This window comes from Oppia nitens, unplaced genomic scaffold (assembly GCF_028296485.1).
Source record: "Oppia nitens isolate AA-2021 unplaced genomic scaffold, nextdenovo-longstitch-racon4-pilon3 scaffold4_pilon_pilon_pilon, whole genome shotgun sequence".
In the NCBI taxonomy this organism is placed as follows: Eukaryota; Metazoa; Arthropoda; class Arachnida; order Sarcoptiformes; family Oppiidae; genus Oppia; species Oppia nitens.
The window spans coordinates 3,589,518-3,611,564 of NW_026533232.1; the positions used below are offsets into that span (position 1 = coordinate 3,589,518).

Below are 22,047 nucleotides of genomic sequence, written 5' to 3' on the forward strand. Positions count from 1 at the left end.
TATGTTTTAGTTTTCATTAATTGTTTTATATTTTAATTTTATTCAATTATTATTTTTTGTGCAATTCTTACTAATCTATAACTCAATTAAACAAAAAGTGCCTAAAGATAGACATGTTATAATATAATGAACTATAATTCAAATTAAAACAACTTATATTACTTATATACACTGCATATCATATTTAGATTATATTTAAAATAAAATGTTATTAATTCTAACAGATCTCAAAATGTTGGGGCCTTTAAATAATAATATAAAATATATAAACATATTATATATGACAACAATTTATTCTTTCAAATTGTAATAATTGTAATCAAAATCTATATTAAAATAAAATAAATTAATTAATCTTTTGTTAAGACTTTTGGTTGTTGTTCAGCAATAATAGCATTCTTTTGAATCCATTTATTGCCAACACTTTTGGTCATCAAATTCTGTGAGAACCAATCGGGTCTCTGTCTGTCCACTTCAACGATTCGCTTATTGTCTGTCGTCTTGTCATTTGTTTTATCATTTTCATACCTAAACTCCATTTCTTTATCAATTGGCTCGAAATAGTTGATCCGTTCTTTCATTTTTTCGAGCAGTACTTTGGTTTCGTCTTTGACTCGTTTATAGCAATTACCGCAAATGGTGTGCAGTTCGTGATAGTGGCCGCAGTGGTCACAAATAATGATGTTTTGTTTGGGTCTAATGATGTCACTCGAGTCCGGATATTTCTCGACACCGAATCGCCGAACAAGTCTTCGCTCAAGAGTTAGTCTCCTCTTTGGTGTCGCCCATAGAAAGCCACTCATTATGTCATCCAATAGTGAACGAGACATATGGTCAGCATTTTTGGTCACTTTTCGGTCGATGTTTACCACAAACACCGGATTGACTGTAATTCAACAATTTGTTAGTAAAATCAATGGTTTGTTCAAACAATTCATACGTCTATTAAATCCAAATATGTTTGCATTGATTACATCCGATAAAGTGATTGTCAATCGATATAATCTATTCATTATATAAAACAATTAAACATTCAATAAGTAAATCAAAATTCAATTTAAATTATACTAAAAAATAACATTCAATTCAAACACATTAAATGTATACAAAGTGTACACTAATAAAGGGACCGTTCGTTCATAAACTTAATCATTAGCGTTGCCAACTGTCACGGATTTTGACCGGAATAATCAAAGAATTAGATCCAGAGATCAATTAACATTGATAATAGATTGTCCCGGATTAAAATTAAAATTATAATTTATAAACTAATAATATAAAATCAGTGTCAAAAAGGTTATAACTGGTTTTTGGTCAATATCTCTCTAAATACTATATCTAGAATAAAACTATTAAATATTATTTATTGTACTATGGTTTCTACGTATATCATAATACAGATATTTTAATGTTTGGATGTATCGCAGCTCCGGGATTTATAGTCAGGGAGGTGTATAAACTATTAAATTATTAAAAAAAAATTATATGAAATATTGAAATTTAGTTAAAAATATTATATACAAATTCATTCATAACATTTCATAATTATTCTGAAATTGAATTGTTTTCGATGAATAAATCAAAAAAAACTGCAAAAGTTTGATATAATCACAATTAAAAATATGATAGTATTTTTAAATTTAATTAATTGTTTTAATTTATAAATTATATGCTAATAATTTGTATATAAAAAACATATAATATAAAAATTCAATATTAATTTTGTTATATAATAAAAAATACAAAATGGAGAACAAATTTATTAAAAGTTGATTTACGGATCAGATTCTTATTTATTCTAAATTATTAGAAAAATATTACTAAGAGTTATAAAATAATATAATTAATTTTAAATATTATATTATGTATATTATTCCGTTTTACTGAATTGATAAAAATAGAAATGTGAATCACTTTAATAAAAATAAAATAAATTTTATATTAAAATAAATATTTTGTAGTTTATATTAAAGAGTTATGTTTTAAACAAAATTATTATGAATTATTTTATTAGATGAAGACATCAATCATATAGTAGATTATTTACAATTAGTTCAAAATTTTAATTACATTTACAAAAATTTAACATGGTATTTTATTGTACAGTGTATATAAAAAGTTATAAAATTATAAATTACTTTTACTAAAGTACTGTTAGAAATTTAAAAAACAATTTTTTATCACAGAGTATTTTAATTTAATTTTTCAAAACAGTAACAATTAATCACAGCTTTTATGTTAAAGTTAGTTATAGAAGAATAAATTATATTTTCAAAAAAAAATATTATAGTTATAAAAAAAACAACATGGTCATATTGTATATGATTTATATATATTTAAATTTTCTATCAAATCAAACTTAATTAGCATCTCATTATGCATTTGCTGATATACATTGAAAGCCATTATAGACCATAAAAATTATAACATTATAAAGTTAATTAATATAAAAAAATATAATATTTAAATTAAAAACTAAGTGTTTTTCAATAAAATGTTTTAAACTTTTTGCTGATCTTATATAATATAGTAATAAATATAGTTTTCCATTTAAATTAATACCATTATATACTGTATAGGGTTATACAGTATACTGTATTATAAGATTATATTAATACTAACATAATATACATATACCGGTATATCACTTATGATATACAGTATTTTATATGTAATACAATACTGTAGTCAATTATAAATGTGTTAACATTTAGTAGATATTTATAATTTTATTTCATTTAGTTATTTCATTGATAGATTAGATTGGGATCAATAATTTATATAATTTTGTATAATTAAATAATTGATCAATGTTAATTAAAGTCAAATTAATATTGTCGTTTAAAATACATTAACTGTAAAATTATTAAGAATAATGTAATTTAAAAAAAGATGGACTAATTTATATAAATTATATATATTCACTTTATTATTGTACAATATTATTATATACTATACTCTATGTATAAATAATATATAAATAATAGTAACCGTAAAGTTTGTAACTATTATTACTATTATATAATCACTTGTATTGAACTGTTATAGTTATGCAGTAATACATGACTGTATGAGCAGTGACTGCCAGTGAGTTAGAGTATAGAGTCTACAGCCATATGTAGTGAACGTGTCAGTGATATCTGGTTTGAGGGCAAACAATATATATATATATATATATTATATAACTATATATTTATTTGATAACATATAAGACATTGACATAACAGATATCATATGCAGTGATTGTTAACTCAATTGTTTGTTTTATATATAATTATCAATATATTTGCATTATTTGCATATTTGTTGAAATTACTGATAATTAGTAAAAAATAATGAAATGATAAATAAAAAGATGATATAATATTGATAATCGTATAAATGGTTTGAAATAAAGCATTGAATTCATTGATTAAAGCCTTTACTTAAGCTTTATATAAATTATTGATTACTTTATGACTACTTTTGTAAAGATGTGTCGCTTTTGCTTTAGTTTAGGTATCACTCTATCAGACAATACTTATTGTTAGCATTGATGAAGAGTTATATAATTTGATTAATAATATTCAATTTGGACACAAAATATCTGTTAAGAGTGTTATGTTTTTGTAAGAATTGATGACAAATGATATGATAAAGACATGAGTTTGTGGTCACCCGTCGATCTGGTCTCTGGCGGATCCGCTAAAACAGATGCCAATCACATGATTGACGCAATCAATTGCACTCAATTGAGATGTGAGTCATTTATTTGTCGCTCTCGTTATAATCACAATTGTTTTCAATGTTTAGATTCAAATTAATTGTCGATTTTTTAATGGTTTGCTTATTATTTATTTAATGCGTTTGTATTAATATTTTTTGCACAATATTTGATTTTATTAATTATATGATTGATTTAAATTGATTTAAATTTTAATAATGATTTCGTTTGAGTGCACAAACATTTTATTATATAATACAATTGATTTAAAGTATCCATTGATTTCTATGTCTACCAATAGGTCCCAAACGACAAGATAAAAGTCACCAAAACTATACTAATAGTCTATTATTGTGTGTAAATTAATTTTATAAATATTTTAGACATACAATAGTTTTATACATAAATTTGGCCCAATTATAATCAAACTTATAATCAAATATAATTGTCAAGTTTTAACCCTTAATTCATAATAACTAATTCAAAACATTTAGTGAACCAAAAGTTGGGTTAGGATAGGGTTAGCATAGATTCAGTTGTATTATATATTTACACTTTTTGGCACTTAATTGTTTACACATAACAATTTCTTAATAGTTCGGTAATCCCGACAATCGGGACCCGTATATATAAACACGCCTTTTAATTATATAATTAGTTGATAAGATAGAGCTAATAATATACTGTATTATAAGTATAATAAGTAATTATTATTATAGTATATTACAAACTATTACTAATATACAGTGAGTCGGTTATTATTTAAGTACTGAGAGTTATAATAATAGATTTAAATTAGTGTAGAAAATAGTCAAATTACTAATAGTAAATACATTTTATTTTTACAATTTTAAATCCAAGTATTAAATCATATTTATTTGAGTTTTAAATTACAATACGCGCCAACAGTTATCTAATTTCAATGAAACTACCGGTACATGTATTTTGCTATTTATTACAAATAGTTTAGAGATAAACCCAACTATTCTCAAATCAAACCAATTAAGTGATTATGAAATCGCATTAAAAATTGATATTTCAGAGAAAGTTATAAATTATAAACACATATAAAAAGTGTATGTATTAAACATAATTGAAAATTTACATAATTATTATAAAAGGAAAGTTACAATCATTGCTATATTACATGTGTTAGCAAAATATGTGATTTTTTGGTAAATCTTAAGAGTACTAAAATTTTACTTTAATTATTAAATATCTAATTATTAGATGAATAAAGTGATAATAATAATAATAATGGCAATTAAGAGAAATGAATATAACATTAATAATTAAATTGACAATTAAAACATATATTCATAGATACAGTACTACTGTATTAAGTAATATATAGTTTATTGAATGAATTTTTCATATCGTATTCTATGTATTATTAATACATTTATAGATTTATAACAAAGCATTTATTTGTACGAAATTTATGTATAAATCTATTGTATTATACATTATGTCTAATGAATTGACACACAATCACAATCACAATCACATTCACAATACATATCTAATTGTTTTATACAACCATTTGTTGTAATATTAGTTCGAAATTAATTGATAACAATGTTATGATTAAAGACAACATTTCATCTATAAATCGGTATTTGATTGATGTCTTGACATTGATTTACAACAATTAATCAATGAATTTGTCTTTCAATAGCCATTTGATGACAAGCAATGACAGCTCATATATAAAACACAATTCAAGTGAGTTTTCAATTGATTTTCATCACAAAAATAGATTATATTTATTGATAATTATAGAGAAAAAACACGATTTGACTGATAAAGTGGTGATTAATAGAAGTGATGAAAGATTTAGTTCAGCTAATGAACAACCATTACCTCTTGTAATCTCCAAATTACGTGATGAAGTCGATGTAAAGTGTAGTAAACGTATCAATAAAATGAATGCAAATGAAGACGATTGTGCTCTGCCTTTGGATTTATGTGTTAAGAAACCAAAAGATGAAATCAAAGATACTTCTTCTGAAATCAGAAAGACATCAATATTTGCTAAATCCAGTGTTGATATCAACCATACTTTCAATAACAAGAGTCACAACATTGCTGGCATCTCAGCTATTAATACTCCACAATATAATCCATTATATCATTCCTCGAGAAAAAGAGGTCGAAAACCGAAATCAATTTTGGCCACAACTAGTGCTTCAAGCAATACAGTTAGTAATGTGACAGTTCCCTCCAATTTGAACGCATTGACCAACTTTAGTGACAATAAACCTCGAAAGAGAGGCCGACCTCCAACATTGTCACCCCCTTTACCCGGTGTCCAAAGCAAGCAACCACTAGCAGCTCATATATCCCACGTGACTAAGGCCTTGTCCTCTTCGAGTGCCTTTCAACACCATTTGCCATATATGATGTTAAATGCTCTCCAACCGGGATTTAGTCATCAATTGCAAGCACTGGCCAACAATGCATTCTTTTCCGATAAATTAAATGGAAATGAAATGTTAAAATTTCATAAAAACAGTGCGAATGTCTCCGAAAGTAGTGATAATATGGATTCAATGGCCAGTGAGTCTGAATCTAATGATGAATCGGGAACCGACTCCGGTTCACAGGTCAATCGTTTACATACTTCTGGATATAACAACATGTTTGGTGTCAATGAAAACGAATTAAGGATTCCCTTTCAATTTGGGTTTGTTTTTAGTATTTTTACTTATTTTTGTTGAAAAAGTTATTTATTATAAAATATATGATTTTGACAGTTGGAGACGTGAAACAAGAATTACAAATATTACAAATTCCGGCGTTGAAGGAGAAGTTGTCTATTATTCTCCCTGTGATCACAAACTTAGAACTTATTCCGATATCGTTAAGGTTTGTATTGAATATGAGTTTGATTTACCACAATATGAAATGATTTTTATTTTTTGTTTTGTTTATAGTATTTAACTAAAAAACGCATAACAAATGTATCGAAACGTTATTTTGATTTTAATCCACAAGTAGTTCTCGGAAATTATAAAATCAGAAGCAATAGTGGAAATGACGTAAGTTTTGGTCACTAAATTGTAGTTAAAAATTAAATATTATTTGGTTTTTAGATGATTATATCAGAGAAAGATTTTTGCAAACAATTGGAAGAATTGAGGCGAATGCCGGGCAATAGGGTCGACAATAAAAGAAAGTCCAGCAATGATTCAATTAGTGGCGAAAGTATTTCTAACAAAGAAACTCATGGGAAGAATCACGGACTCATGGATAGGACCAGAGCTCAGATGCCAAGAGATGCCAAACGAGCCAAACTCGAAGCACTTAAAATTAATATAAAAGAACAACAACAGCTGGAACTGATGAGGTTAGAGAAAATCAATAAATCTCAACAAATAGAAGAAGCGAGACGTAAAAAACGTGAAGAATTGGAAAAACAAAAACAGGAGGAGATTCTCAAAAAGGAAAAAGAACTGAAGAGACAACAATTGGAACTGATTCGTGAACAAGAAATTCAAAGAAGGAGAGAGTTATTAATAATGGCAGACTTAGAACGAGAAAGAAGACGTCAACATATGATGTTAGTCCGAGCATTGGATACACATAAGAAAAACGAAGAAAGAGAGCGAAAGAAAGAGGAGATTATTGCCGAACGTCTGAGACTTCAAGAGAAGAAAATGCAAAAAAGAAAGTTAGAAATGGAATTAATGAGAGAACTGAAGAAACCGGTTGACGATATGATGCTTAAAGATTTACAGCCATTGCCGACACTAAATCGAATTCCCGGTCTTAAACTTCCCGGTAAAGTCTTTGCCGACACTTTAATGGTTTACGAATTTCTTCATAATTTTGGTGAAACTCTTGGCTTTGATATGGATAGTCTTCCCACACTGAATACTCTAACTCAAGCTTTGCTTAATATTGATGAGGGCTCTGAAGAGGAGCTCCTTTCAGTGATTCACCATTTATTGGTTTGTGCTATTGAAGACCCGGGACTTCCAACTAATATGACAACAATAATGGGACAAAAGCTTAAAGACGCGCCCATTACTAACTATAATATCACTGAAATTTTAAGACTTTATTTCCAAGCATTTAATTTAAATATTAGAGACGATATTAAAGAAGAAAGAATTGAGAGTCAAATGGTTAACATTTTGGGAAAATCGGTTACATTTCTCGCTCTCAATGCCATCAAAAAGGCAGAAATATTAGCCTTTTTATGCAACGAACTACTCTGTAATCAAGCGATTGTTAAACAAATTGATGAAAATATCGAAACAGTTTCTAATATTAGAAGAGATAAATGGATTCATGAAAATGAATTGAGAAAATGGAAGACAATTAAAGCTAAACGAGAGAAGAAATCGCAGCAACAAATGGATGAAAACAAGAAGAATGATTTGGAAACAGTTGAAGAAGATAGAGATAGTGCCGATAGTGATGCTGAAGAAACACAAAATGGATCGATTAATACAACCAATAATGACTCTGAAGACGAACCAGGACTGACTAACGAAGAAATCGATAAGAAAATTGATAAATTGACGAAACAGTTCAATCAGATGAATAATAAGTTAAACAAAGCTATTAATATGTATAGAGTTAGTCCATTAGGACAGGACAGGTATAGGAGGAGGTATTGGGTTTTACCAAATGCTGGCGGAGTGTTTGTCGAAGGCATTGAATCCGGAGAACCAGAAGAATTGGCTAATAATGTTTGGACTGAAGAGGAACTAAATAAGTGTAATGAAGTTAAAGATGAAATTAATGAAACAAAGTGTGAAAATAGCAAAACTGATTCTGAATTACAAAAAGATTTAAATAATGAGAACAACGAGGAAAACAGTATAGAAGAAAAAGAAGAGAAAGAAGAAAATGATATGAATGAAAATGAAGACATTAAGGAGTTGGATGAAGATGAGACAAATGGTACGGAAAAAGTGAATGACATCAAGAGTGAAGATATTAAAAAAGAGTCGGACCAACAAATTAATGAAATAACACACAATTTTAATGGTGTCTTAAGTAAAGATGTGAAATCTGAAACAAATACAGATACAGATGTAAAATTTGACACAAGTGTTACAAATGATGTGATAAAAAGTGACTTAAAAAGCAATACTAAAACGGATACAAATCTCGAAAAAGTTATTGACGATAATGTGTCTTCAGATATCACTTCTGCGCTACAAAATGATAGCCAATGGTTGTCTCCATTTGTTACTCAAGTATTAGCCGGCTCTTTGCTACTTAACAACGGAACTTCTCAATTGAATAATGGTGTTTCATCCACGACATCGTTTGGATTAAATTCGAATAACAGTTCAAACTCAAAGTCTACTCAACCGGAAAAGACATGGTTTAGTGTTTTGCCTCGAATGCCTTGTGATGATAGTGTTAGTCCCGATGAAATGGATTTAAGTTTATGTGAGACTAACAAAACTCCAAAAACATTAATTAAATTGAATGATTCAAATAATTCATCACAAAAAATACAACAATTGCCACTTTCATCTCTAATAAATGGTTTGCCATCCAATTTGTTTATGCAAGCATTCCTTTATCCACATATATTGAGTTCATTATTTAATCAACAAAATGGTGGCAATGGTCCCTGTCCTCCAGATGCATCGCCCTTGTCTTTTAGGGCCTCATCGGTTACTAAAGACTTAAATAACACGACATCTACAATGTCTCTAAATAATGAATCTAATTGTGAAACACAAGAAACTATTAAACCGATGTTTGAGACAATAAATGGCGACCTTTTGTTTGATAATGAAATCGATATTTGTCCGGCTCTTAAAAACAGAATTATTCAACAGAGAGAACAGCAATACGAAAGACCACAGAAAATATCAAATGAGTATCAGTTCGGGTGGTGGAGGATAACAGATGCCTCACAATTGAGAAATATGATTGAAGTATTGCATAACAGAGGAATTAGAGAAAGACATTTACAAAAACATTTAATTAAATATCTAACATATGCTTCACAGTCCTGTAAATCAAATGTTGCTGAACTTGAAATTACAGATTTGGACCGAAAAATTGCAGAAAATTGTTTATTTGGTGCACCAAGAGATGGCAAATGTCCTCATGAAGAATGTGCTTCAAGCGATTGGTGTCAAGAAGTGGCACTACGTTTTGATATTACAGTTTTAGAACAAATAGAAGCACTCGAAGAGAAGATAACGACATCGAGTATGCAAATTAGAAATTGGAAACCTTTGCCTAGAATTTCAAACGATGAAGATATGAATTTTAAAGCTGCGGCTAATTTTGTCGGTTTAATAAAACGAAAAATTGAATCGGAAGATAATGATGACAATGATTGTGTAAAATTAAATGATGATAATAACGAATCTCCACTTTCATCTAAAGAGTTGTGTCCCGAAATAGATGGTGTAAATCCTGTGTTTGTGGCACGCGATCGACTTCTAGCACTCGAAGCTGTGATAGAACGGCGTTATTTAAAGCCGCCCTTAGGTTTCAAAAGTAATACAATTCTTATATCAACCAATAATTCAGACGCCGGAGCTTCAGATGAATACAGTGAGAACGCGGCCGACGAGAATGCGACGAGTGGTCTCTTGAGATGGAGGGAAGCCGTCAGAGAAAGTGAATGCAGTTCTCAAATCGCTCTTTGCCTCCACTTTCTTGAAGGTTGTATTGCATGGGATAAGTCTATTATGAGAGCTGTAAGTAACGATTTTTGTGTTGAATTTTTAATTAATATTAAGTATTGTTTTTAAATAATTAAAATTTGAATGACAGAGCTGTCAGTTTTGTGGTTCCGGTGAAAATGAAGCACAACTTCTTCTTTGTGATGGTTGTGATAAAGGATATCATATGTATTGCTTTAAACCAAAAATGGAGTCAATTCCTGATGGCGACTGGTTTTGCTTTGAATGTCAAAACAAAGTATAAAATTATTGAGAATTAATAAATTCAAAAGCATTGAAATGACATTTATTTTTATTTAAAGAATACTATCGACAAAGTGTGTATAGTTTGTGGCAAAAAAGGAAAACTTTTGAATTGCGATTCTTGTGCTAAAGTGTTTCATCCAAACTGTTTGGATCCACCCATTAATAAGTAAGCAATTAAAATATAAATAAGATTTAAATTAATTACTACTGTATTATATTTTTACAGACCATTAAAAGGCAAATGGATTTGTCATATGTGTGGACGTAAACCAAAGAAACCAAATTCTCAGAAATCATCGAAGAAATCTCATAATTATTCATCAGAAGAAAAATTAATTGAATCGATAAATATTGCTTCGACTCCTATAAACAATACGCCGGAAAAGAGTTCAGTAAAAGAAGTGTCAAAACGAATGTCGAACGGAACAAATAAAACAGAAAAAGAACCGAAAAAAGACAAGAAATCTAAACAATCGGATAAAAGTTGTGAATTAAACTTTTGTAAGAAAATCTTAGAAGCCATGGAAGATAATGAGCATTCGTGGCCATTCTTATTGCCCGTTAATACCAAACAGTTTCCCACTTATAAAAAGATAATCAAGAAACCAATGGACACGACGACAATCAAATCCAAATTGGATGCCTCGAGGCTTGTATTTTGTAATTTTTATGTAATATATTAACTAATTTTTTTTATAACATAGCTATAAAAATAAAGAAGAGTTTTCACTGGATGTGAGGCAAATATTTGACAATTGTGTTACTTTTAATGAGGACGAGTCACCTGTAGGACAGGCCGGTCATAATTTGAGAGCATTTTTTCAGATCAAATGGAAAGAGTATTTCGGTAGTTGAATGATATGAATGAATGATTTGCATTTTTTAGACATCAAATTGTTTTATAAGAAATTGTAAAATTATTAGATGATTATTATAATTATTTAATTTATTTATTAAATTAATTCTGATTTTAGATTACATTTATAATACATTTAATGAGACATTATTTAGTTGTGCCTCAATTGCCCCAAATATATTTAAATAACACATATATTCATATAAAACATTAATTGTATTATATATATATTAAATATAAGTTAATTTTTAAAATCCAAAAGTGTATTAATTTGTATTTTTGTATATTCTCTTCCAAATTGCAATCATTTTATATATTTGTCCCAATCATGTATTAATTTAAATATTTACATTTATAGTAATCTTAATTGCATAATAATTTATTTATTAACATAAAAAATAAAATTTCATTTATTCATTAATTTATAAAAACTAAGATTTAATTTGTATCAAAAAAATAAAATAAAATGTATTTAATTAATATATATTGAATATATTCACTAATTTGATTCTAAATAGATTTATATAAGTTTTGGTATAGTTTTTCAGTCATTTTTATTTTAGAAATAATATATTATAGCGAATATGAAATAATTTTTCTTATATTTATTTAAGTTATATTACAATAAGTAGTTTAGTATTTATTATTATTATAAAGTTATTACCAAATTATATATTTAGTAAATTAAAATATATTTGAATTTTTATTATCGAAAGATTTTAGAGATATTTATTAAAAATCTATTTGTCTGTATTTATATACCCGGAATAGTTCTCAATATTTTAAAAATAATTTGAAATAATATCACAATTAATTTCATATTTAGTTGTAAATAATTAAATGCGAATATTAAGACATGAGTCTATGATTACATTATTTTACAAATTGTCAAATAAATAAATAGTAATGAAGAACTAGTGTTGGAAAAAAAGAAAAATTTCTAAAATAATAAAGAAATTTCTGTCTATAGTATGCCCAGTCTATAGCATGCTATGCATACTATAGTATTAATTTTGTTGTCTTAATATTTGTCATTTAATAACAATTTCATTATAATCAAAAATAATAACTAAATATTATTAGTATTTTAATTAATATTTAAAGTAAAAAATTTATATACAGTATTATATCTAATTTATTAAATTAAACTAAAAATATAATTAATTGACGAATAAAATTTAAAAAAAACTAATTATTATCATATATTAATTTTATTGTATATATTCTTATTCTTATAGTACAGTACAGTGTGTGTACTCAAAATGGTAATGAGTTTGAAATTAAATTAAATAAATGAAATAAATTTATTTTAAATGTTTAATATCTTCAATATTACGGTCATATATAGTATGTGTTTAACTTACAACTTGTAGTCTATAAAGAAGGGGACGTTTTTCCATTTTGTATGTCTTTTAGGGCTTTCGGTTTTGATGGCTTTCCAAAGCAATTATTGTCATCACATTTTCATTTAGAGTATATTATGTGTGAAATGGGCTGAACTTCGCACTCGAAAGACGGACCACTTCAAGGAACTATAGCTCATTAGCTTCGATACTTGAAATCAAATTCAGACAATATGTCTGGTTCTGCAATATCGCAGTCGAAGTAATCACTTTCACTGATATCAAGCAAACAAACTCGAAATACAATTCACTATTTAGTCGACATTCACTCATCATTACTCTACTAAATACTTCATAAAAATATTAATTATTCAAATGTTTATTTAAGTATAAAATTAGTTACAAAATAGTAGTTAATTAATATTTAATTTTAAATATCGAGGTAATGATGGTATGATAGGACACTTGAGGCGCTAATATCGACTTCACTGGTCGGTTGCTAAACACGACTTTACTTATCTGTAGCTAAAACTCGACTTTTTGATAGTAATATAATAATTATTATGGAATATAACGGATAGTACTATACTAACAAACTTTTAACAAAATAAATGTTAGAATTTTTTTTGTTGAATATTCAGTGAATGGAATATCACATTCACTACAATATTCAATAATAATTGAATATTGAATTACTGCTAAAAGTCATACTAAATATTAAAATAACATTAAATAAAATAAACTTATAAATCGTATGAATAATAATAATCTCGTTTAAAATTTGACTGAAATAATAATAATAATCATAAATAAATCTCCGATCCTTTATATGTGTTATTAATAAAGTAAATTTATTACAATAGCTATAAATATGGGGATTCCATAGTATAATAATAAAGTTAAATTTATATTTTCCCATCTCTATAAAGAACTAACTTTTTATAAATAAATACAAATTTTTGTTAAAAATCTTAATTTTATAAATTAATGTTTAATAAATATTGTGATAATAAATAAAAATTAATTTATTAAATATACAATTAACAATGAATATCTCGTGACGTAGTATTAGTGACAAAGTCACAGAAATTGAATGGTCGCTAACTGCGTAAATTGTGACTTTGTCACAGAATCATGTGACCAAAATCAAATTCATATTAGCCAATCAAAATTAATTTAATTGTTTAACCGTTTAATTGTTAGTACAGTGTGTGACTTGATATAGTGATCAATTAACGTAATATTATTAAATATATAAAATTGTATATAAAGAAGTTGAGGAATTGATCCAATTATCATTAGATGGTAAAAATAGCTGAAGAAGTTGAGGAATGGATCCAATTATCATTAGATGGTAAAAATAGCTGAAGAAGTTGAGGAATGGATCCAATTATCATCAAATGGTAAAAATAGCTGAAGAAGTTGAGGAATGGATCCAATTATCATCAAATGGTAAAAATAGCTGAAGAAGTAGAGGAATTGATCCAATTATCATCAAATGGTAAAAATAGCTGAAGAAGTTGAGGAATAGATCCAATTATCATCTAATGGCAAAAATAGCTGAAGATGTTGAGGAATAGGTCCAGTTATCAACTAATGATAAAATAGCTGATATGTTGAGAAAATGGTCCAAAACATTGAATTAACTTTATAAAAGTTTTGTAAATTAAGTTATTACTAGTTATTTAAAAATTGATTGTATTTTTATTTCATTCGACATGTCTGACAATCAACAAATGCATAAGTCATCGTTGTCCTTATCAATCGATTAATTCTGCTGTTTAAATGATAATTACCATTTGTTAATAATTCAACTTTTATTAATTAATATTAAAATGATGATTTACTAAACCAGTTACTACAAATACAATCTATAATAACTGGACAATCAATTAGTACAGATTTAACACCATCACTCAAAACATCAACATCATGTCATTAACTTCTTCAGTTGTTTTTACCATTTGATAACTATACTTATTCCTCAGCTTCTTCATCTATTTTTACCATTTGATGATAATTGGATCTATTCCTCAACTTCTTAAGGTATTTTTACCATTTGATGATAATTGGATCTATTCCTCAACTTCTTAAGGTATTTTTACCATTTGATGATAATGGGATCTATTCCTCAACTTCTTAAGGTATTTTTACCATTTGATGATAATGGGATCTATTCCTCAACTTCTTAAGGTATTTTTACCATTTGATGATAATGGGATCTATTCCTCAACTTCTTAAGGTATTTTTACCATTTGATGATAATGGGATCTATTCCTCAACTTCTTAAGGTATTTTTACCATTTGATGATAATGGGATCTATTCCTCAACTTCTTAAGGTATTTTTACCATTTGATGATAATGGGATCTATTCCTCAACTTCTTAAGGTATTTTTACCATTTGATGATAATTAGATATTTAAATTTATAAATTATTTTTTTAGTCACATTATTTTTTGTACACACTGTACATTATATCAATAACAATGAAAATTAGAACTCTATTTTGATTGGTTAATTAACGCGCGTGAATAACCACTGGTCAACAATTCGAACACTTAGCTTAAGTCTAATGTATTATTTTTAAACACTTAGGAGATATATTTATTTAATTATGTAACTACAGTATATAATTTTAACAATCTAGTATAAATCTATATATATTTATAAATATACTGTTAAATTACGTTTAAATTTTAATAATGTAATTTATAAATACGATATAATTAAATAAAACATTTATAGTATAAATTATATAAAATATATAATATTTTAAAAATGTGTTTTCTTGATACTTATTATACGAATTTTGTAGAGTCTATCAAATGTTATCAGAAAAACTGAATCTTATGTTTGTTTTGTTTAAGTAAAAAAATATAAATTGTTTTCAAACTTTTTTTAATGTCTGACAGTATTATACACTCTATACAGTACTTTATAGACACTCTAATTACAAGATTGTGTGAATAATTGGCTTCAATAGAGTGACATTTATTGAATTTGTTGCACTTTTGATGGTTTAACACAACAAAAATGTTGTTATGGATACATGTTTTAAGAAATAAGGAATATATAACATATACAGAATATACAGAATATACAGAATCTCAATACTTATTTTTTTGCATTTTTGAAACACTGAATAAACTGAATATTTGCAAAATTTTTAGATAATTGAAAGAATTTAAGAATTAATTTGTAGAGACTTTCTGATAGTATGAAGTTTAATGATATTCACGGCCTTAACATTCAATTGAATGAATCCAAACAAAAGGCTTTGAGGAATAATTCATTTTTTGATGGCATTGTGTTCAGTGATCAACCGATTCGTGTGAATTCATTTATACCAATAAAGATATCTTCTTCGGCCAGTCAGTGGTTGGGTTCACTATTTCTTGGCGTTACTACACGTAATCCCAAGTCTTTTGCTGAAAATCCATTGCCTAAACATATTATCGGTTTTTGTAATGAAGAAGATTTCTGGATTAAAGCCATTCCGAGTCAATTGATTGACTCAAGTATTATACTTCACATAACATTTGACGGTTTAATGGAGATTACGGCCACTGAAGAACCGAATTTAACGCAAATATTTTTTAAAGATCTTCCCATTAATTCTCCTCTTTGGCTAATCATTGATTTGTATGGATCTTCAAATAGTATTCAATTTGCTACGTATGACAATCCTATGTCCAGTGAAATGCTACTCCTGGGACCCGATATGACTTCAGCTTTTAAATGTGGTTCAGAAGGTGTAGTTCCTTATAGGAGAACCCGAGTTATGCTCATTGGTCCCCATAATTCAGGCAAATCTACTTTAAAGAAAATTTTAATCAATAATATGTAAGTTTTATTAAAATATATTTAAACAAAACTTTTTACATTAAAATATAATTTATTTATTTCAATAATAATTTATGAAAAATAGAATGCAATTATAATTAAAATTTATTGTCTGTAAATAAAAACATTAGTACTTATATTATTAATAATGAAAATTACTCAAATATTATATGTCTATTATAATTATCTATTTTCTAAGCGTTTATTTTGAAAAACAGAAACGAAGTGTTAAATATATTTGTTATAATTATATTACAAAATATCAAAATGTGTTTATTGTTTGAAATTATTTGATTAATTAATCAAATTATATATAATTAATATAATCACAGAACAGAAGAAACTTCATCGCCAATAGGTTTGGACGCATCGGTTACTTGTATTTCAAAAATTGATAGCAATTGGGTCAATACAAAGACATTAAACTCTAATATAATTGACACACAATTAGCATTCAATGAATTAGTTGAGACTGAACTCTACAAGAATTTGGCCCAAAATATTGTCAGAGAAATACATTTTAATAGTAAAGAACAGATCGAAGAAATGCCAAAAATTATGTCAATTAATAAGATTTCATCGAAAGAATTGGTTAAAAATGTATTAAAATTTTCGACGAGAAAAATCAGAAGATCTTATTCAACAAAAGAAGTCAAACAAATTAGTGATTCAATGGTTCAAGTGATTCAAATTTAAATAATTTATATTAAAAAAAATATTATAATTTTTAAAAATTTTTAATAGAATGAAGTGCCGGAAGAACTGACTTTAATGGTTGAAAATTTGTTGAAAAATCAGAATTTAACTGATTTTGAAAAATTGAAAAAAACAAATGAAGTGATTTTAAAAGAAAATTCATTTAAATTTATATTTAATATTTGTGATTTCACTGGTTATACATTATATATTATTTTACATCAAGTAATGTATAATCGATATTTTAATTAAGTTATTTGTATTTAATATATTAAATTAAATATTATTTAGTTATTCTTTACTGCTTACGCTGTTTATGTACTGGTCATTGATATTAGTGAAGACTTGGAAGCGCCTCTTGAATTGTCTAAAGATGACACACTTGTGGTAATCGATAAAGTGTTATATAATTCTATACAATTACTGTAAATTTATACTAAAATTAAATTGTATTTTAAATGTATAATAGACTGAATTACATAAAGGAGATTTAAGTACATTAAATATAATCCATATGTGGCTGACTATTATTCATTCAACAGTTGGTCGATACCCGACATCAACGGAAATAGAAAAAGAAGAGGAATGGGATAATCAAACAAAACTTCAGCCTCAGGTCCTATTAGTGGCCACACATCGCAACTCAGTTCATGTCGAACCTATAACTAGGGATCAGATTATAAAAGAATCGTTTGAAAAGATATATTCAAGTTTAGAGGGAAAGACTTATAAAAACCATTTAAATGAAAATTATTTGGCTTTAGATTGTGATGAGATGTCATATGACGAACCAATACTATTAAATGAATTAAAAGCTAATATCGAGAAAATTGTAATAAAGGAGAAGTTAGTAAACTTTGACATCCCTGCGCCGTGGATGGAGTTCGAACAGATCCTTGAAAAACTTAAACAAAGAGGCATTTATTTTGCAGACATCAATCAGTTGCATGAGTTTGCCTGTTCTCGCATCGATGCCTTTCAATCATACGATGCTCTGAACGCTGCCCTTCACTTCTACCACAATCAGGGAAAGGTGTTTTGTGTTGACCACATCGGATATTTTTCACTTTTTGAATCTCAAAACGCTTACGATTCCGGTATCATTATATTAGATCCCATTTGGTTTCTTCAATGCATTTATAAATTATGCTCTTATATTAAACAAGTGTCTGACGATGACAATGCACAGTATGGTATACTTAGGTCTCATATATTTTTTAAATATTTTTTGAAAATATATAAATTAACAATTAATTTCTTTAGTGAAAACATTATAAATAATGTTTGGACTGAATATGCGGAACAAAAGTTTATACTTTTAGGATGTCTCGAAAAATTAGATATTATTTGTGAGTTATATATTGACTATAATTAGTTATTATAACATTTGTAGCTGTTTTTGTAGATTATTTTAAATATAATAATTTTTATTACAATTATTGTTAATATGCTAATGTCTAAAATAATTTAATAGTTGAATTGCGGCCATATATTCAAATAGAGGACGCGCCCGATATTACCGCAAACACATCTGTGCCTAAATTATATTTCTTTCCGTGGATTACAAGAGCTGTTCCCGACAACGAACCAGTAATAGCACAATCGGGCGAATCATTTCAAGACTCGTCCTTTCAATTAGTTATTGATTTTAATCATTTGCCAGTTGTAAGTGTTTAATAATAAATGCAATTAAGAGCTATTACTGTACATACTTTCACTAAACATTTATTTTAATTAAAGGGTTTATTTTCCCGATTACTCGTCAAACTTAGTCGTTGGTCATGGAATCAGGGATGGGGTCGAAGGCCAGAGATGTATAACTCTGAAGGAAGAATTGCTGTTGACTTTGATCACGACATTCTACTCAAGATATGTCTTAAATATAATCGTATATTTTTGATGATAATTAAAATCTTTGATGAGTTACAAACAGATCAAATTGAAAACTTTTTGATCGGTCCGACAGCTAATGTCTGCGTTAAGGTCTCAATATTTTTTTAATTACATGAAAAATATTATTTAAATTATTCTAATTTTTTGTACAGTTGTTTATAAGAAAAATAATTTATAATTTATAGGTCCAACACTTAATTGAAACAGAATTAGAGAATTTGAGAAATTCATTTTATAGACGACTTAACTTCAAACTAGTAGTTCCCTGTCCTTGTGATGTGACGTGTGAACCGCATAAGATTGATGGGTGCAATGATATCGAGTGCCTACACTTTTTACCACTTAATCAATGTCTCACTAAAAAGGTATGAATCATATGACAAAATAATAATATAACTTAATTCAACTTTTGATTTATAAATCAATAAAAAAAATACTGTATATAATTAAAACACAGGTCGTTGAGTGTAAGTACAGTCGACAGGTTAGGACAATATTTATTCAACGATACTTTCCTCAATTGCCATTTAATTCAAGTTTGTACTCAAAAGTAATATAAATTATATAATAATTATTATTATTAAAACTTAATAATTTAGATGAGGATACAAACAACAATACTTCCCAATCATTAAATCGTGAGAATGGTTGGGACCATATTTTTCAAGTGGAACCGGTATGGATGAGAGAGGCGGCCAAACTGCTGGCACCCAACCATCCAAATAAAGATTGGCTCGCATTAGCTAAACGTTTGGGTTATAATGAGCGCGATATCTCAAAATTTACTGATGATATCGCACCCTGTCTTGCATTGCTTAGGGACTGGTATGAGACTAATGGAAGGACTCGTTATTGTATCGATGTTTTGCTGTCTTGTCTTAGAATGATATCACGTGAAGATGTGGCCGCACTTATAGAGTACGACTTAGAACCTGAAGGGTCGGCGCCGCCTGTATTCATAAGTTATCAAAGAGATTCTCAGGAACAGGTCTCAGGTCTGACACTTTACCATTACTTATAATCATTTTAATTAACATTTTGTTATAGATTTAATTAAATTAATAGTTTTAATGAACAAAAATTTATTAATATATTAATTTGAATTTATATAATAAAGAATTGCGTCAAAAATTGGAACTAGCAGGATTTCCATGTTGGATGGATACTAGGTTAATTATTTATTTAAATTATCAAATACTACTTTTATTACAACAAGATATTTATTAATAATTAAAACTAAAGTTAAAATTATAAATTACGAATATGTTTTAAAAATTTTTTATAATTGATTTATTAATTACAGATCAATGGGTGGCGGAGATTCACTCTATGGCAAGATATACGACGGCATTAGTAGAGCTAAAGTAGTTTTATGGTATGAGTTATTATATTTTGGTTATACAGTACTCTTAATATATTTTATTTAAAGTTTATCAAATGTTAGCATTTTTAATATTATATACATTCATATGAATTATAATAGTTGTCTAACCCCCCGATACGTGGCCTCTCCTATGTGTAACCGTGAAATAACTTTAGCTGATGTCTTGCATAAACCGATTCTTCCAATTATTATTGAAGTCACTCCATGGCCACCTCCAGGTGCAATGGCGGTCATTATGAGTTCAATTGTTTATATAGATCTTTGTGGTAAATGCTATAGAGTTTAATACAGAATATATGCGATATACTAAGTATTATAATTATAAACTCTAATTGAAAGGTGTGGGCAGTCATTCAGGAATCGGTAGAATTCAAGATCTTGAAACACGTTTTCGAGAAATTCTTGATCGAGTTTCACGATATATAGCCGGTTATGTAGACGCACCTATAGTAGCGCCGAGATATCTACAATTACCGGATATTTTTTCGCCTATTAGAGAGACACCTCAACAAATGGATGAATCTGAAAATACTAACGAAGTGCCCGAAACTACTAATGATAGCGACAATCAACCCGAAGCACAGGGAGGAGCCATTGCTTCTGAGGTCTCATTTGTATTTTATTATAAATATTTATTTTAAAATATAATTATTAATTTTAAATCTATTATCTTAGGCGGCAAATGAAGAATCTCTTAGAGAAGATCTGTTTTCTGGAGATAATATATCAGTTTTGACAACAACAAGACGAGGTCATAACCGGGTGACAAACTGTGCCATTTGCTCAATACTTTAACTATTGCTTAACTATCTACCAGTATATGTCTATATGTTTGGAAATTTTTAAAAATTACTTTAAATTAAATGTTTTTATCCATATAAAGCTAATATTGTAATTGTAATTAAAATTGTAAATGAAAAATTAAATAATATAATATACTTTATAAATTTATTTTAAATACTTTTTTGATTTAGTTAAAATTAATAAATGTTAATAATAATTAATTATATTTTTATTAATAATTATTTTATGACTTTTAAATCAATTAAATTTTTGTAAAAACATGCAATTTTTATGTTTAAAATTATGTAAAAATTGTTTTGATTTAAAAAAATAATTACAAAATGAATCGTTTTATTCATAACAAGTGATTCATAAAAAATTTAATTTTTATCTAAAACAATGTTTAATACCAGGGTTAAGTAAGGGGGTAGGGGGGTAAGGCCAAAATACCAAAATACCCCCCTAAGATCGAGATTTTAAGATTTTACCTTCCAGACTTTTTGACCAAATGGGAAAAATTGTCGCTTAAAAACGAGGAGAAATTTTTTCTCGCCGAAGTCGCCTAAGGCGCCGAGATTTTTTTAAGTTTTTAAAAATTTTAATTTTAATTAAAACTATTTTAGTATGT

At 27.4% G+C, this 22,047-nt stretch overlaps 4 protein-coding genes across 4 annotated transcripts; 3 read left to right on the forward strand and 1 right to left on the reverse strand.

The window, feature by feature from the left end:
* Positions 1–32: 32 nt before the first annotated feature.
* Positions 33–1,113, reverse strand: LOC128960477 (39S ribosomal protein L32, mitochondrial-like). Its single transcript, XM_054306568.1, has 2 exons — positions 941–1,113; positions 33–886 (listed from the first exon to the last, which is right to left on the reverse strand). Exons 1-2 carry the CDS (start codon positions 1,011–1,013, stop codon positions 351–353), a joined length of 609 nt encoding a protein of 202 aa, XP_054162543.1. The 5' UTR covers positions 1,014–1,113; the 3' UTR covers positions 33–350.
* A 2,938-nt stretch (positions 1,114–4,051) lies between these two features.
* LOC128959902 (bromodomain adjacent to zinc finger domain protein 2B-like) lies at positions 4,052–11,647 on the forward strand. The gene is made up of 11 exons (XM_054305936.1): positions 4,052–4,060; positions 5,262–5,318; positions 5,382–5,428; positions 5,486–6,389; positions 6,460–6,571; positions 6,640–6,744; positions 6,799–10,389; positions 10,466–10,612; positions 10,677–10,786; positions 10,847–11,269; positions 11,325–11,647. The coding sequence occupies exons 2-11, from the start codon at positions 5,287–5,289 to the stop codon at positions 11,473–11,475; spliced, it is 5,622 nt and encodes a 1,873-aa protein (XP_054161911.1). The 5' UTR covers positions 4,052–4,060; positions 5,262–5,286; the 3' UTR covers positions 11,476–11,647.
* A 5,895-nt stretch (positions 11,648–17,542) lies between these two features.
* LOC128960230 (uncharacterized) lies at positions 17,543–18,900 on the forward strand (the record flags this gene model as incomplete). The annotated part of the gene is made up of 4 exons (XM_054306301.1): positions 17,543–17,584; positions 17,651–17,746; positions 17,829–18,547; positions 18,861–18,900. Coding segments are annotated over 4 exons (897 nt in total), but the record flags the coding sequence as incomplete, so codon positions are not given.
* Positions 18,901–19,258: 358 nt separating this feature from the next.
* Positions 19,259–21,431, forward strand: LOC128960231 (uncharacterized). Its single transcript, XM_054306302.1, has 9 exons — positions 19,259–19,342; positions 19,438–19,617; positions 19,710–19,788; positions 19,852–20,247; positions 20,370–20,421; positions 20,556–20,627; positions 20,736–20,902; positions 20,976–21,250; positions 21,312–21,431. The coding sequence occupies exons 1-9, from the start codon at positions 19,259–19,261 to the stop codon at positions 21,429–21,431; spliced, it is 1,425 nt and encodes a 474-aa protein (XP_054162277.1).
* The last annotated feature ends 616 nt before the right edge of the window (positions 21,432–22,047 follow it).

What these genes read in the sequence shown, in the direction of transcription:
- LOC128960477 (XM_054306568.1), bottom strand. Translation starts at nt 1,013, where the DNA reads ATGAATAGATTATATCGATTGACAATCACTTTATCGGATGTAATCAAT. An exon ending in CATATTTGGATTTAATAGAC is followed by an intron (nt 887 to 940) that starts GTATGAATTGTT and finishes GTTGAATTACAG; the next exon opens with TCAATCCGGTGTTTGTGGTA.
- LOC128959902 (XM_054305936.1), top strand. Translation starts at nt 5,287, where the DNA reads ATGATTAAAGACAACATTTCATCTATAAATCG. An exon ending in CTTATTCCGATATCGTTAAG is followed by an intron (nt 6,572 to 6,639) that starts GTTTGTATTGAA and finishes TTTTGTTTATAG; the next exon opens with TATTTAACTAAAAAACGCAT. An exon ending in ATAAGTCTATTATGAGAGCT is followed by an intron (nt 10,390 to 10,465) that starts GTAAGTAACGAT and finishes TTTGAATGACAG; the next exon opens with AGCTGTCAGTTTTGTGGTTC.
- LOC128960231 (XM_054306302.1), top strand. Translation starts at nt 19,259, where the DNA reads ATGATAATTAAAATCTTTGATGAGTTACAAACAGATCAAATTGAAAAC. An exon ending in ATCAATGTCTCACTAAAAAG is followed by an intron (nt 19,618 to 19,709) that starts GTATGAATCATA and finishes ATTAAAACACAG; the next exon opens with GTCGTTGAGTGTAAGTACAG. An exon ending in TTCTCAGGAACAGGTCTCAG is followed by an intron (nt 20,248 to 20,369) that starts GTCTGACACTTT and finishes TATATAATAAAG; the next exon opens with AATTGCGTCAAAAATTGGAA.